Source organism: Sphaerodactylus townsendi, linkage group LG08 (genome assembly GCF_021028975.2).
Source record: "Sphaerodactylus townsendi isolate TG3544 linkage group LG08, MPM_Stown_v2.3, whole genome shotgun sequence".
Taxonomy (NCBI): Eukaryota; Metazoa; Chordata; class Lepidosauria; order Squamata; family Sphaerodactylidae; genus Sphaerodactylus; species Sphaerodactylus townsendi.
The window spans coordinates 89,208,543-89,224,596 of NC_059432.1; the positions used below are offsets into that span (position 1 = coordinate 89,208,543).

Sequence of the window (16,054 nt, forward strand, 5' to 3'; positions counted from 1 at the left end):
TCTGGGACCACAACTGCTGGTTTGTGACATAACCTCTCCACTTCCACTCTCAGATCTTGGTATTCCATCATCTTTTCCAATTTATTATTAGTAGTAGTAAGTATCAAGCTGTTAAGGATTAAATGATCATTGTTTTGGATCCTGCTTGCTTTCCCCGGTTTTACTTGCTACCGCATTCCTGCCCCACTCCAATAAAGTACTTAGCATTCAGCACCACTTTACTTTGCATTTATTACCTTGCTCAATTCCTTACGAAAATTCTGTCAGGGCAGTCATTATCATCCAAAGGTTGCAGATAAAGAGACCAATGAGAGGTAGTTTGCTTTCGGCATGAGTTTTCAACCTAGGGATTCCCATTCAATAACTTGGGTATATTGGTGACTATTCTACACTAGCTCCTGAGGTGACAGAGAAAATATTACACTTCAAACTGTAAGTACAATACATGATTCTCAACACTTCCACACATTTTAAAAAACTCACAGTAAGTAGAAATCTAGCATTTTCCCCGTGTCAAGTCACAGATGACTTATGACCTGACAGGATTTTTGAAGAAAGAAACACTGGGAGGTGGCCTGCCATTACCCGCCTCTGCATGCCAACCCTGGACTTCTTTGGAGATCTCCTATCCGAATACTAGACAAGATCAGGGCTGAGAACATGTGAGTAGTCCAAGATCACCCAGTAAGCTTCTACAGTGCGAGCAGGAATTTGAATCTGGGTTTCCAAGATCCTAGTCCAACATTTTAACCACTACATTACACTAACTCTCAAAATCTAGCATACCAGAATGAATTTCCAGCACAGTCTTTCCCCTACTGCACTAGTTTTCTATACTTGCAGGAAGTTGTAAGGTATCAAACATACCTCCCCACCAGGTTTCTGAAGTCATAAGCCCAGTCCTTTATACTGATCCTTCACACTAAGCATCTATATTGGATTTTGCCACAATCATTGTCTCAAGATTGTCCCAGGTTCTAAAACACCCAACAATAAAGCAGTGTCGGAGTAAATTGAATTTCTGCAATCCAAATCCTACTACACTGCTTATTGGATGTCCCATCCTATTGGCTGCCCTGACTGAACAGTGTAAAATCTGCCTTGAACCTCACTGAAAATGCAGCAATATAAATACTGTAAATAAAGAAATAATTGCTACCTAAAGACTTCCGGTACCCAAAGGAGCCTTGAATCAGCCACACCCTAGCTCCATCATCCAAGGGTTTGATACTCACTTTGGAGAGAGCATGCAAGTGCAGTTTTTCCTAGACAGTCTAAAAAAAGAGAACATATCAACCAAATTCTGCAACATACACAGTTAAAAGCTTGCTGGAGACAGCTAAACTGGAATACATTCCTCTTTAGGAAATAACACATGAACACAGAGTCTACTGAGTCTGACAACAGTTCTCCGGGGTCTTTCACATCTCCTACCACTACTGACTATTCCTCTTCTCTTCCTGTCCCACAGAACTCTAGGTAAGCATTGTACGAGTAAACTGGAACTTCTGAAAACTACTGACAACTGAACAAGACACCTGAGTCTGACTTGTTTTAAAAGAAAAAAACCAATTTCAAATATACATTATAGCACAATAGTACCAATACACGTCATGCTTTCCTACGCAAAAAAAAATGACAGGTCCCTGCCACAAGGAACTTACAGTCTACTTTCAACAGTACAAAAGATGACAGGAGAGATTAAGGAGGCACAAGTGATTAATATGAGCAAAGGTCACATACTTCTTGCTTACAGTTACCCACACTGCTAAAAGACAAATGCCACGAGATCTCTGTCACCATAAGCTGCTGTAGTATTTAAATAACTCCTCTACTCAGTGCAAACATCTGATTTTAGCAGAATTTGAACTACTGAATTGCTAGAGTTAGCAAAGAGTGAAGTGTGAATGAGTACAGTGATTAAGACAGTGATTCCCAGTGTGGCGACCAACAATATTTCCCCTAGCATGCACTTCCTTCTAGAGCAGTGGTGGCGAACCTTTGGCACTCCAGATGTTATGGACTGATGGGAATGGTAGTCCATAACATCTGGAATGCCAAAGGTTCGCCACCACGGTCCTAGAGCTTTGGTGGGGTGGGGGAAATCCTGAGGGTCTTGAATGAAACAGGAAAAGAGAGCTTCAAAACACAGGCTTTATTTTTGTGGGCTTGGCAAACTTCTTTCTGTCATTGCAAAGGAAGCAAATCCTCCCATTTCTTTGAAAACTACAACCAAAAATGCCTTCTCAAAGGCTTTCATGGCCGGAATCAACTTGCTGTTGTGGGTTTCCCAGGCTCTGTGGCTGTGGTCTGGTAGATTTTGCTCCTAATGTTTCACCCATGTCCATGGCTGGCATCTTCAGAAGTATGTTATGGTGAGATGTGTTTTCCTGACACAGTGAGAAAAGAGAGGAAACACATCTTGCCATGACATATCTCTAAAGATCATAGAACATGTTGCACTCCAGCTGCCACACCAATTTAATATGTGAATGTGTGAAAGTATTAAATACTATAAACTATACATACATCCACCACCAAATGAATAATATGCACATACAATGACCGCCATCCCTTCCTTTTCTCATACCTCTGAAGATGCCAGAGACATGGGTGAAATGTTAGGAGCAAAAACTACCAGACCATGGCCATACAGCCTGAAACATCCAGTAAAACCAAAGAGCTGATCCTTTTCTTATTAACAGTTGTTTTGTGAAGGCCATACCTCAGTGGCAGGAAAATGGCCTTTCTCCCACTCCAACATTTTATGATGGTACTCCTTATCAAATTCCAAAAAATGTCTGCAGGCTCAACATGCTCAAAACAGAGGCAAGGAGAACCTTTGAGTTCCCACTGGGGAGAAAGGTGACGTATAAATGAAATAAATACATTAAAATGTCTGAGGGTTTGATGTCTTGGAAAAAGGTAAAGGTAGTTCCCTGGACATGCACCTGGTGATTACTGAACCACAGAAAGGAACTAGCAATTCTCTACAAAGTGCAGCAATGCTACCATCTGATCAGGAGAAGTTATACCCACAGTTCTTGCGCAAGTGAAATATGCTGCCATTCTGTTTTTGAAGGAAACTTGAAGACCTGAAGAAAATAAAATTACTCATTTATAATTCTGATCTTCACACAAATCTGGCAGACAACCCAGTCCTGGGATGTGATCAGAACTATACGTATTTCTTGACTGTATTCATATACAATCCAACTGATACAGTTAAGTAGTGAACATTATTCATCTTAACTCATTAAAACTATGAGGGAAAATTGCAGGATGATCTGTAGTTGAGAGGATGGATGGGGTGACTGAACCGTCTCTTGTCGTCAAGCAAAAAGGTGAAACACCTTCTCATGATTATAGTGCTGACAGATTTCTATATCATAAGGATATACAGTTAGGCACTACATGCTGGTATTTTCAGTGAAAACTAATATGAAATTCAGGGCAAAGGTTTTTGCCTGAAAAATGTTCCACAGAAGGTGCACACTATAAAGCCACAAGCTCTGTCACATACAAAAAGTTAACTTTTGCGGCTGAACCAATTTTGTGTATCTTCCCTTTTTCTGTTACTTCAAAGCATTCCAAAGAAGTTGCTCTTTGCCCAGCTAAACCTAGTCAATTATTCAACTTAGACACATATCTGTTACCTTCTGAAATACTGCACACACAACAGATGGGCTGCTGTGCTGCCTGATCTTCACATTCTGTGTATAAAACACAGGTGATTTTCAAAAAATGTAAGTAGGGTACTTGGAACTCAGTCAAATCAAACCCTTGGTGTATGTGCTTCCTCTCTAAAGGACATCTGGACAGAGAGGTGTCCTATCTGAGTTAGTGTTTTTGATTCTAGCCTGAACTCACGTTTATCTGTGCATGCATTGTAGACGCTTCCCCACATTTATAGCTATGTCAGGTGTACAGGGCTCAAGATTCCTTTCAAAATCAGAAAAATATTTCCCAAATACTTTCTTCTCTCATGCAACAGTCCAGCCAGGCAACTGGAACAAAGAAAGTTACCAGCCTGCTTATCAGTCTACTCGCTGTCACTTTTTCAAAAAGGATGCCATTTTTGCCAAAGCTTTCTCAATGGGACTAAGCATAGACAATAATTCCTCACCTCAGGTGGTCAAGAAAGTAGCTATTTTCAAGCTGCTACCCATCAATTAGAAGGATGCATGGATGTATATATGTACTGGGATAGGAAGAGATTTTATAAATTACACTACTGGCTATTTCAGCACAGCGTTTCCTATTATGAGTGGCACAGTTATTAAGCCATGTTTGGAGCTCGTCTACTCAAATCCTTCGCTTAGACCTGGGATACAAGCCAGGGCTTAGACCTGGGATACAAAACTCTGTGCTTTACCACAACAGCTGCACATGACACCCACTTGGATACGTTACATATGTTGTCATATACTTTGCCATAGAACTGCAAAGAGTCTGTCCCACTGAGCTTACCAGAAGTGGCAATGAGCCCACCCTGAGCTCACCCAAAGCTACAAGAGAAACCACAAGCCACCCCAAACAGAAATGAGCATCTGTATTCTGAAATCAACATAAAAGTTACACAGCTTAGTTAGAACAATAGCATTGCTTTTCACATGCAAGGGAGGAACAAAGGTGTCGACAAGGTGTTCTCAGCAAGCATCAGCAGTGTAGCCAACATTCTGCACCAAGAGAAGCCAGCAACATATGGAACCGAGTGCCCAACTCTACATGTAGTCAATGAGATGTTTAATTGCAATGGAAATGATCTTTTACTGCACTAACTGAAAACAAAATTGTGAATTTAACATTATGTGCTCAGTCTCCCATTTCACCGCTAATGAGCCATAGCATACAATATGTACAATTAGGTAGAATCATTGTATATCAAATCATCAACTGTTTCAGCTGCTCATCACACACATTAACAATTTCCCATCAAAAAAATGCCTTGCTGATCAATTCACCAGATGATTTTTGTCAACAAGTATTGGATGTTTCATTCAAGATTACATACAATGAAGTATTAACATGTTTGCACAGTCTATACAAGAGCAATCATTCTTAAACTCTATATCAAATCAACAGGACCCCAGTGAATGGAAGGCATTTTCATTTTCACGTGTGAAGGGTGCGGGGATGCAATGATTTTCCTCCAGGTTACAAACACTAATGCCATAGCACAGAAAGACGCTTCCTGATTCTTTAGAGATAATTTTTAGGGCAACCCTGGAGGGGACAGCAACACGTTCCTTCTACGTGCGAGCACAGAGATCTTGCACAGAGATTCTGCTCTGTATCAACGAAACAGAAAATATCCTTAACTATATATTTTGTTCCCGCAATATTAAACCACATCTCACATCCTGCTGTAAATGTCCAACACAAAGGGGAACTTAATATTCATTAAGATGACAAAGTATTAAGTATTCATGCCATTTCCCCAAAGACTTGAAAGATGTCTGTATCACCACCATTCGACAGTATACTTCTAACATTCATCACACAAAAAAATTCCTTACCTTTTTCCGGGCTTAAATTTTTATATACTTTGAGATCTGCCATTAAATTTGTAACTGTGATGCATTATTGGCAAATGGAATAGAAATCCTCCCCGGAGGAAAACCTGAATTCACTCACGTCCCCAGGGATCTTATATTTGCAATGAAATCCGAAGAAGTATCCAAGAACTTTGCCAGTCCTGACCATTACCACACACAATGAAGTCTCTGTTATCCATACTGGAAATCCAGGAAGGCTGAAATGTACTTCATAAATCCCAAAAGGTGATTCTGGGCAACTTTTGTTCCTCACCAGGAGGGGAAAAAATACCACCAGTCTGAAGGGAAACGTCGAAGGCTATGGCTGGTGCAGCTGCTATTGTGGAAATGCAGGAGCTGTGACCACTTTTGGTATGAGACATGCATGCACAGTGCAATGATTAAAACCCTCCAGGCACTGTTTGTGCATGAAGCCTTGTGATTTTTAAAGGGGGTCCTTAAGTCAAAGAAGACAGCCTTTGCATCTCAGAAAAAGATAACCCCCCCCCCTTTACTACATTTTGCATTTTTTTTAAAGGGAGAGTGACGCAAACTGAATGCTGAAGATGAAAGGAAAACAGAATTTCACTTTTTAAAAAGTCTCAGCATCTCCAACTAAGGGATTTCGTGAAGTGGAAAGAATCAGACAGGAACTACAGCTCTTCACAAAGGTTCTTTACAACATAAGGCAAGTATTAAATGCACTAGAAGGTCACTGAAAATATATGGGAGTCAGATTACCCCACTTTCTTACAATTGCAAGCATATTGTCAGGTTCATCATCCTTTTTATCTATATGAGGCTACATGCTTAGAACAGGTAAAAATTTTACAGGTGTCACCACTGGGCAGAGATATAACAAGAAGGTGAGGTAAACAGGTAGAAATTCAGCAGGTATCTGAGAGAACCAGTTTTGAATCCTCACTCGTGCCATGGAATTGCGCTGGGCAACTTTGGGCCCTGACACAACACTCTCAGCCTGACCTACCTCACAGGATTGTTGTGAAAATAAAACAGAAGAGAATCATGTAAGCCACATTAGGTAAGACAGGCAGGGCATAAATAAACAAACACCCATCACAGAACTTATAAAAGTACTTCATGATACAGAAGACTCTTAGTATATAATGGACTCCCACTGCCAACCCTGAAGAGCAATTTCTCAAATATCCTTCAGAGCAGATACCTCCAATTGTCCCCATTCCTCACAAACTTTGATTTTTTTCACTTTAGACTTTGTCTAGAAGGAAGATTGTGCTGGATCAGACCAATGTTTCATATAGCCGCATATTCTACATATTCTACAGCTGTAGAATATAGCCACATATTCATATAGCCATATATTGTACAGCTGTAGCCAGATCCATAGGGACTCATTACTTCTTGTTTTCTACTACTAGCCTCCACCATTTTCAGATATGTGAAATACTGTAAGGTGCTGAATGAAGTTCCAAGAGGATCCTGCTTCATCCCTACAATTCATACATTTTGAATAATTAACTTCAGAAGGGGTGACCTTTTGCTACTATACCAGGGGTCTTAAACCTGCGGCTCTCCAGATGTTCATGAACTACAAATCCCATCCCATAGAATGTGTAGTTCATGAACATCTGGAGAGCTGCAGGTTGCAGACCCCTGTACTGTACCATATGCTGGCCTCAGAAGACAACTTGACATCCCATCTTCTTGGATATTTTCTACCAGGTTTCATTCTCTGTCCCCTGCCCAGATCTTCCCATTGGCTTCTGCTGGTCTTGGCTGGAAACACTTCCATGAGACCTTCTGCTTCTGGTCTGAGCAGCAAAGTAATTTTGTTGACCTATTTCTCAGTGCCTTGAAGGCAGCAGGAAAAGAGGAAGACCCAACATGAGATGGAGTGACTCCAAAAAGGAAGCCACGTCTCTTAGTTTGCAAGATCTGAGCAAGGCTATTAACAATAGGACATTTTGAAGGACATTGATTCATAGGGTCACCATGAGACAGAAGTGACTTGACGGCACTGAACACACATTTACTGTACATGAAGTCTTGCTGTTGCAACTTTCGGTTAGTTCTTGCCAGATTTGTGCTTCCCTTAAATTCTCACTCTGTTTAGAAACAAGAATGATTCTGTTCTCTCTCTTCATACTATTAGACAATTAGTGACCACAAATAAAAGCATCTGTCAATGGAAGAATTCCAAATAACATGAATAAACTCATACGTACAAGTTTATCTAAGATTTGGACCTTGCCCAATATAGCAATGGCATAATCAATGCGACACAGATTTAACCCTTAGCTGAATCTTGAATTAATCATATCTCTAACAGTAGGAAACAGCTCTGCTCTGAGAGCATTCAGAAATGGCATCAGGGTAAAGAGTAGGGGGGCTACAAGGAAAACTCAAATCCATATCAGGCAGGCGACAACCCTGACATAATATATTCATTAACTAGCATTTATATGAATTTCAGTTTTCTGTCGAAGAGTCATCTGTCCTGCAGGGTCACTAGCTACCAAAATATATTCCTCAATCTTTAATGCAAGTAATACAGGAGATAAAATAATCACAACAACTGCCAAGGATCAGGATGACAGGAATCAATGATATCCAACAAACACCAGTGGACACATAAGTCTCTCTTCTCTCATTTTAACCTCACGATAATCTTGCAATGTAGGTTTGGCTCAAGAAATGGTGAGTGACCCAAGGTCACCCAACAAGCTTCATGGCAGAGTATTGTAGTCTGGCACATCAACCATACACTAGCACTGAAGTTGAACCTAAATTTAATATAAACATATAATCTCTTAAAACTGACCTGGGCATTCTCAGAAACATATGAAGACTACCTTCGTCAGTCAACAAAGAGTACTATACAATGTACATTGATTTGGGCCAGGAAGTAGAAAGTTGCCATATGTTTCCTCTACTGATCCATCTATGCAATATTTTGCTCCTGTTTTATACCTCGGGGATATTCTTTTATTTCGGCATGTTGGCTTAATGTTCCATTCATAAATAGTTATAATTCTACCTGCTGATTTAAAAAAAAACCCTGAACATTTACCTTCCTTCATGAACATTGATCCAGTCAACAATTACCAGCCTCTCTTGCTTCAACCCAAGATGACTTCTTCACTGAATGTGACAGAGCAGTTATAGGAAAAGGGGCAAAACAAAATGAAAACCAAAGAAAAGAGGGGTCCCTGCAGGTTAAGAACAGGTTAAGAACATAAGAACAAGCCTTCTGGATCAGACCAGAGTCCATCTAGTTCAGCACTCTGCTACTCGCAGTGGCCCACCAGGTGCCTTTGGGAACTCACATGCAGGATGTGAAAGCAATGGCCTTCTGCTGCTGCTGCTGCTCCCGAGCACCTGGTCTGCTAAGGCATTTGCAATCTCAGATCAAGGAGGATCAAGATTGGTAGCCATAGATCGACTTCTCCTCCATAAAGCTACCCAGGTTAGTGGCCATCACCACCTCCTGTGGCAGCATATTCCAAACACCAATCACACATTGCATGAAAAAAGGTTACGTCCTGATGAAGAAAGGAAAGCAAGCCAGCTAGAAGTGAGGCCTGCCATTTCTGTCCTTCACTAAACCTTTACTTGAGTTTTTTTTTAAAAAAAAGGATTTTTAGGTAGGTTTTCATCTTTCATTACAAACAGCACCATCAATGTGAACAGTCATCATCTTGCCTTGCTCTTAAGTCAATCCTGGCAGAGATGTAACAGCGGACTTAATCAAGGCAAGTTCCGTTTGATCCCAAGTCACCTTGTACAGGACAACTGTTAGACTAGTGATGTGTTCTTTAACCAGTGGGCCCTGACTGGAAGTGGATTGTGAAACCTATGAGAGTATGTCCCAAGCTTTTGCTGTTTTATTGATTTGGGGATGTGCCATTATTTTTAAATGCCGGGTAAGTTTGGACGGCACCATACCAAAAAGGCTGAGAACCACTGGGCTTGTCACAGGAGAGGGAAGGGCACCAGCAGTGGAGGACAACAGCAGCAACTCTTTGCCCTCTCAGAGTCTAGCCAGACAAACGCAACACTTGCAAAGGCACAAATGGAAAGCACTGTGTCTTTTCTCCTAGCATGAGTGACCAACAGCACATTGCTACTCTTGGTATCTCAATAGCAGCTGCTTACCCTCAGGGCCAGATAAACAAGAATCAAGCAGCAAAAGTTTCCTGGGATTGTTCCAATCTAGGCAGCAGGTAAAAAAGTAGCTATACACTTCAGGGAGTGCCAAGAAGCACCAGCCGTCAATATGTTTCACTTCTTCTCAGGAACAAACAGATGTACCCCACCTGAACCCCGCTCCACATAAACAATAAGCAGGTCCCTAGCTACTCAAGTCTTCATTCAGTCCTTGCATTCCATGACACATTTGACAAGTGAAGCAGTACAATATGCCCCCTTGGTGCTTTCGTCCTCTTCTGTAATCTTGAGATATCCAGATTTTACTGTTACATACTGTGAGCCATCAATGATTGCGCAGCTCTTACTATTTAGAATCTACAAACTAATCTCAGCAAACTCTCATGTTGTTCCAACACAGATCCTCTGTCCAGCATTCCTGATCACAGCGAAAAAAGGACGAAAGATGCCTTGGCCTTTCCCTCTATAGAAAAAGATGTCCTCGTTGTGTTCAGACAGTGAAGAATATCTTCGATTTTTCCTGAGTGAAGAACTATCTAGAATTCTCAAAATCATAGAAGAGCAAAATCTTCATAATAACCTCAGGATTCAGAAACCCAACCTCTTCATGACCAGGTGGGGTTTCACATGTATATATGAGTACACACAGCTACATACTGTTGCTGCACACTTTCTTTGAGAAATGGATTGGTGTTGGACGTGTGCGGCAGCAGTTTTGACAGGTGGCAACCAAAGACCTTCTAATGTGTCTGAAAATAAAACCGATTTTGAACCCACATTGCAGATTAGATGGATACATGTAACCACTGATCACACAATAGCCACTTCAAAGGCACTGTAGGCTGCATTTTATTTGTTATTAGATTTCTATCCCACCCCCCAAGGTAGGGCTCAGAGTGGTTTACAATACAGAAAATATAAATACAATATTGTGTAATTAATAAAAAATAAAATATTGTACATAAAGCTATGTAAAATACAACACAGCAGTGACACTCAACCCCACAATCTTTTCCACACGTGTCATGTCATGTGACCCAGTCATGTGGTGAGGTAAACTTTACTACATTCCCTACCAATAAGTCAGTACTGTGGAGACAGGAGGCTCACCTTACAGAAGGGAAACTACAAACTGAACCTATGTGATACTACACACCATGAGATATGTTTACACATGGCCTTCCACACAGATTCCCAACAGAATCCACCCACCATCCCATTGGATGGCTTTTAATGTTATCAGAAATCCTGACAGAGGCCACCTAGGAGAAACCTATAAGCTGTATGCAAATATGTGCCTATACTTCCCCACTTAAGTTCCCTTCTGAAAATTAAAATAGTAGCACCATACACTGAAGCACAAATTGTCCTTCTGCCTGTTTGTTGTGCTTCTTGTAACATCCAAAGGCATCCTCCATTACCAACTCCAGATGGTAATTACTAGTTATGACCCATCTCCATAGAGAATTATCTTAAATTGGTAGTATCAAAAGACAGGAACCTTCCACAATTCTAAGGCTGAGTTATGGAGCAGTCTATAGGGCTGACAGCCTTTCCCTCACACATAGAAAACATTCCTTTAGGATTACGTTTCCCAGGCACCAGGAGACTAGCAGGGTGGGATTTCCCCTAACGGTGTCCAACAGCACCACATCTGGTTGTGTAAACAAAACAGATGTTATCACATATCAGGACATTCTAGGATTTACCTGAACCTCTATGGTAAAAACTGGAGTTTAGGATGACTTCTAAACCTTTGCACAAATTGGGCAGCATGAAACAGCATGAGGATACTTTGGGAGGGATTCCTTATGTGAAAATGAATGAGAGTCTAACCTGGAAGGAATCAGTTATTACAACAATGGCAGAAAGCCAGTCAGATAGTCATACTAGTGAAATTTGATCACTTTCCAGCCAGTTTCTTTTCTTGGAGGGTTTTACTTTATGTGCCTGCAACATATCCTGTGTTAACCTGCTGTATCTATGCAACTGTTTTGTTTCATCCATTGTTGCTGTACTTCTTTAGTAAATTGTTTCTTCTGTTCACTCTGCCTGGGTCTTCAGATTTCATATCCTGCCATACAAGTGGACATGCCCTGACCAAAGAGGAAGTTGCTCGGGAGGTGGGGTGGGAGCTGTGGGCCCTTGCCAATCAAGCTCTAGAACTAGATTGAGTTCACCCAGTTAAGGGCTATGCCTGACCCAGGCGGGAGCGTGTGGAGATGGAGAGCTCCTTGAAAGGGGCCTTTCCCACAAGCAAAACCTTGCAGGGCCTCACCTCACCTCGCCCTTGTCCCAGACCATCAAAAAAATTAGGTGCTGGGCCTACAAGTCTATAATTTCTCTTTTAAACCAAGATTAGAAGATGGTGCATCACTGAACAAGGAAAACCTAATAACCTCAATTAAAAAACTGAAAAAGATTCCAAGTACATATGTGGTTGCCACAGGAGGAAAGGGCTGTCAGCTTTTATTCATCTTGAAAAGGGAGGGAAAACGCACAGCAACCAAACATCGACATGTAAGATTTATGCCAAATCCTCAGGGCTGTCAATCAAAGCAGGATATGAAACAGCTGCCTCCATGAAGAAAGCTTCTAAGATTGTACTTATCCTGTGTAGAAAAGGGTGGGAGGGAGGATAAGAACAGCAATCCTGTTTTGCAATGCCTTTCCAAGTGGACAGGGCTTGCTTGTTGAGGCATATGCTGTGTCTGTGCTATCTCCTTCCTTCCAGGTTTTGCACACTTTCTCTAAAATTGCTGTCAACAGCAGTGTGCAGGGGAAGCTACTTAACAGAGACTGCCAAGCAGTCGTTAAGAGCAGAAATATTTATTTTAGCAATTCAGCACCGCATTAAAGCAAACCAAATATGTACCACTAATTTTGCTGCAACATTGATTCAAGTGACACACAACAGACTCCCATTCCTAATTCTGTTCAGATACCATTAAAATAATTACCATTTTCCCTTTGGCTGCTAGAAGACCCTAATTACTAAAAATCAGACATTTCTTCCAACTCTCCTTGTCCTAAGGTGTTAGGGTAATGCTAACTGGATCAGCATTTTTGGTGCAAAGTCCACTGAATCAGATTTGGAATTAAAAGCACGCCCTGAGCTTTATGAGCAATAAATTTAGGGGAGAGCATGAATGAACAGACAACAGAACTATTATTAATAATGGCTAAGGTTTTACTGTGAAGTCCAGAGTCTTTGAGAGTGATCCAATCTGGAGGTACAAGAGATGCGACTAAAAGATCCTGAGATTTCTGGACAAGCAAACTTTATCCTTTTTAATCAGCACCTCTAAATTGGCAGTGGATCCCCTAATGGTAAGCAGAAAGCTGTCAGCAAGCATCATAAAACTAACCTAGTATCACCAGTGGAGCAGCTGTAGGTGAGTCTGCAAAAACAAACTAGAATCTTGTGGCACTTTATAAAATCTAACAAAATTTTATTCCAGCATGACTTTTGAAGATCAGAGCCAACTTTTTAAACAATTGGGTAAAAACAGAGAAACTCTGAGAGAGGACAGAGAGAAAGCAGAAAAACTCAATACCCATCTAGAGATGGTAGTAGGCAAAGCATGGTGTCTGGACGGTTGGTTGACATGGACAGAGAAGTTGTTGAGAAGTACCTGGAGGGACTGGATGAGTACAAATCTACTCACCCACCCCACCCCCGGGCCAGATGGTGTACACCCAAAAGTGCTCAAAGAACATTCTAGTGAGCCCTTGTACATCATCTTCAAGATCATAATTATGAATTACAGGTAGAATAAGTAAACAACAATTTATCTCCCAGTCTTATCTTGGTACAGCTTCATAGCATCTTGCAAAAACTTTGTTATTTTCTCACTTATTTCAAGATTGGAATTACTCAAAAGAAGGAAAAACTGTGCAGAATCAGAAAGTCCTATCCTATTCACCAAAATAGGGGTTGGATGCTTTGCTCAAATTTCCAAATAAAGGGACAATAAAACAGAGCATGCCATATATGGTTTCAATACAATCCATCTGAATATGCTACACTTTGTTATCTTCCACAGAGAATTTCAGATGGCAGAAAACTGAATCTGGCCAAAGAAAAGTATCTGCATTGGTTCAGATTTTTGAGATGATAGAGTCTGCATGTATGGCCTGCGTCAAGTGGAATCCTCAATCTGTCAATGGCATTTCATCTGATTGGAGGGAGGTGCCCAATAGGGTGCCGCAGGGATTGGTTCCGGGTCCAGTACTTTTCAATGTTTTTTTATAAATGATCTGGATGAACAGGTGAACAGGTGAAGGAATTACTCATTAAATTTGATGATAATACCAAATAGGGAGGAGCAGTATTTGATGATAATACCAAATAGGGAGGAGCAGTAAACACTAGAAGGTAGGGACAGATCTGAACACAATAGAAAAGTGGGCAGAAGGATAAGTACCAAGTTCAATATCTGGGTAACAAAAATGAGGAACACTAGATGGGGGATACATTTCTGGGAAGTAGAGTGTGTGTGTGTGGACAAGACCTTTGAATACAGGTGGGCTGTAAATTAAATATGAGCAGCCAAGGATATGGCCACAGACACAGGGGAACAGCAGCTGCACTTGACCAAAAAAGGTCATAGAAGATGTTGTGGTACACAGTCAGAACAAACCTGACTTCTCAGGGAAGCCTGAAAATAAGGGAGTCTAGAGACCCAGAATAAAAAAGCCCTTGAAGAATAGTAAAAAGAAGACTGAGTAAAGAAGACTGACAATTATAAGGTCTTGTGTAGATTAGAAACCATCTAGCCCATTATTAACAGATACAATTTGTTTCGTTCCAAATGCAGAGCATCTGGAAACCGCAAAAATGTCCAACTTCACAGAAGTGATTATTCAAGTATGCATGAACCGGTTGACAGTCAGAAGATATTCAAAAGTAGCAGAAACTTGTAGTCATTATTTCCAAAGAATATTTCATTAAGATAAAATTTAGCGAGAATGAACTAACATTCTTTATACTCTCCAAAAAGTTAGTTAAAATTTAGATAAGCTTGTATGGCGTTTGAAGTTATAAGATAATTATGTAGCCAAGAATGTGCACTATCATTAAGTGAGACAGTTAGCTATTACTAGGGTATGCCTTTAAAATCCTGTAAATAGGAAAAGTTGTCTTGATCGAGAGCTTCTTCTGAGAAGGGGTTCCTTGTTTGCGGCCTGCTTACTTTAGGCAAAGAAACCTTTATGAACTCATGTAATTTTATTTTAAAGTAAAGTAGTCCCCTTGTGCAAGTACTGGATCATTGCTGACTCATGGGGTGACATCACATCACAAGGCTTACTAGGCAGACTCTGTTTACGGGGTGGTTGGCCTTTGCCTCACCCGCTCACCTACACTCTACCTCCAGTAAGCTGCATACTCATTTCACCAACAGAAGAATGGAAGCTTGAGTCATCCTTGAGCCAGCTACCTGAAACCATCTTCGGTCAAAATTGAACTCATGTTGTGAGCACAGCTTTGACTGTTATACTGCAGCTTAGCACTCTGTACCACAGGGCTCCTTACTCATTTAACTGCTCTCTTTTAATTAGCTACGTAACAATGGATGGTATAATGCTTTGTTGAATTAGTCTATTTTAAGAATGCAATAATTATGCTTTATTAACAAGAGCTTAGAATGGAAGCAGAGATCCTCTAATAACTTTTACTTGTGTACTAAGCCTATAGCATTACTGAGTTATACCGCTGGCTAGGAGTTAAATGATCCGGTATAGAAAACTCACTGGACATTTAGGGTTTCTTAAGTGAATACCTATACCTGAATCCGGTCTAACGAAAGTCATCCAAAAATGCCCCCTGCAAGAAACTCAGGAGCTTAGAATTCAAGCCCTAGACTTTCAAGATTTTAATCCAAACTTGGGCTTCTGAATAGCTATGTGTGTAATTGTTTGTTGTGGGAAACCATTGGCTATAGGTGACCAGGCAAGGAAGGTTTAGCAAATAACAATAACTTTTTTCTTTCATTAACAAAGGTTATGTTAGTTGTGAGATGAAAAACATTCTTGCAAACTAGTCAGTGTTGTGGATTTATTTGTTTTCATGCCAATAAAGCAGCAAGGAAAAAGTTTGAAATGCTTAAGAGGTATTCTAAAAGCAGAAATTAGAAAACAGCATGTGGTAACCTCTCTGATTACACTGATCAACAAACAGAAAGGTGGCTTGTTAGCACTAAGACTTGCAGTCTGACAATAATTTTAATTTTCTGCTTCACTAGCCCTTCTCTTTCATGGTCATAAAATGGGGGGGGGGAGACCTTTTCAAAACCTAATTTGGCTGCAAGAGTCTGATTAACAGAGGGCAGCACTTTTACAAGAAATAACTGGAGAAGACAACAATA

General features: G+C 40.7%; 1 protein-coding gene across 4 annotated transcripts in view; it reads right to left on the reverse strand.

Moving 5' to 3' along the window:
• PLCH1 (phospholipase C eta 1) overlaps positions 1-16,054 on the reverse strand; it is a 151,342-nt gene that overhangs the window by 103,158 nt on the left and 32,130 nt on the right. Inside the window, exon 1 of one of the 4 annotated variants that reach the window (XM_048505203.1) lies at positions 5,520-5,865. The exons of the other annotated variants lie outside the window; for them this stretch is intronic. Within the exon in view, the coding sequence (XP_048361160.1) occupies positions 5,520-5,562 (43 nt within the window). The 5' untranslated portion in view covers positions 5,563-5,865. Of the gene's footprint in view, positions 1-5,519; positions 5,866-16,054 lie in introns of those variants that run through there. 4 annotated transcript variants of the gene reach the window in all.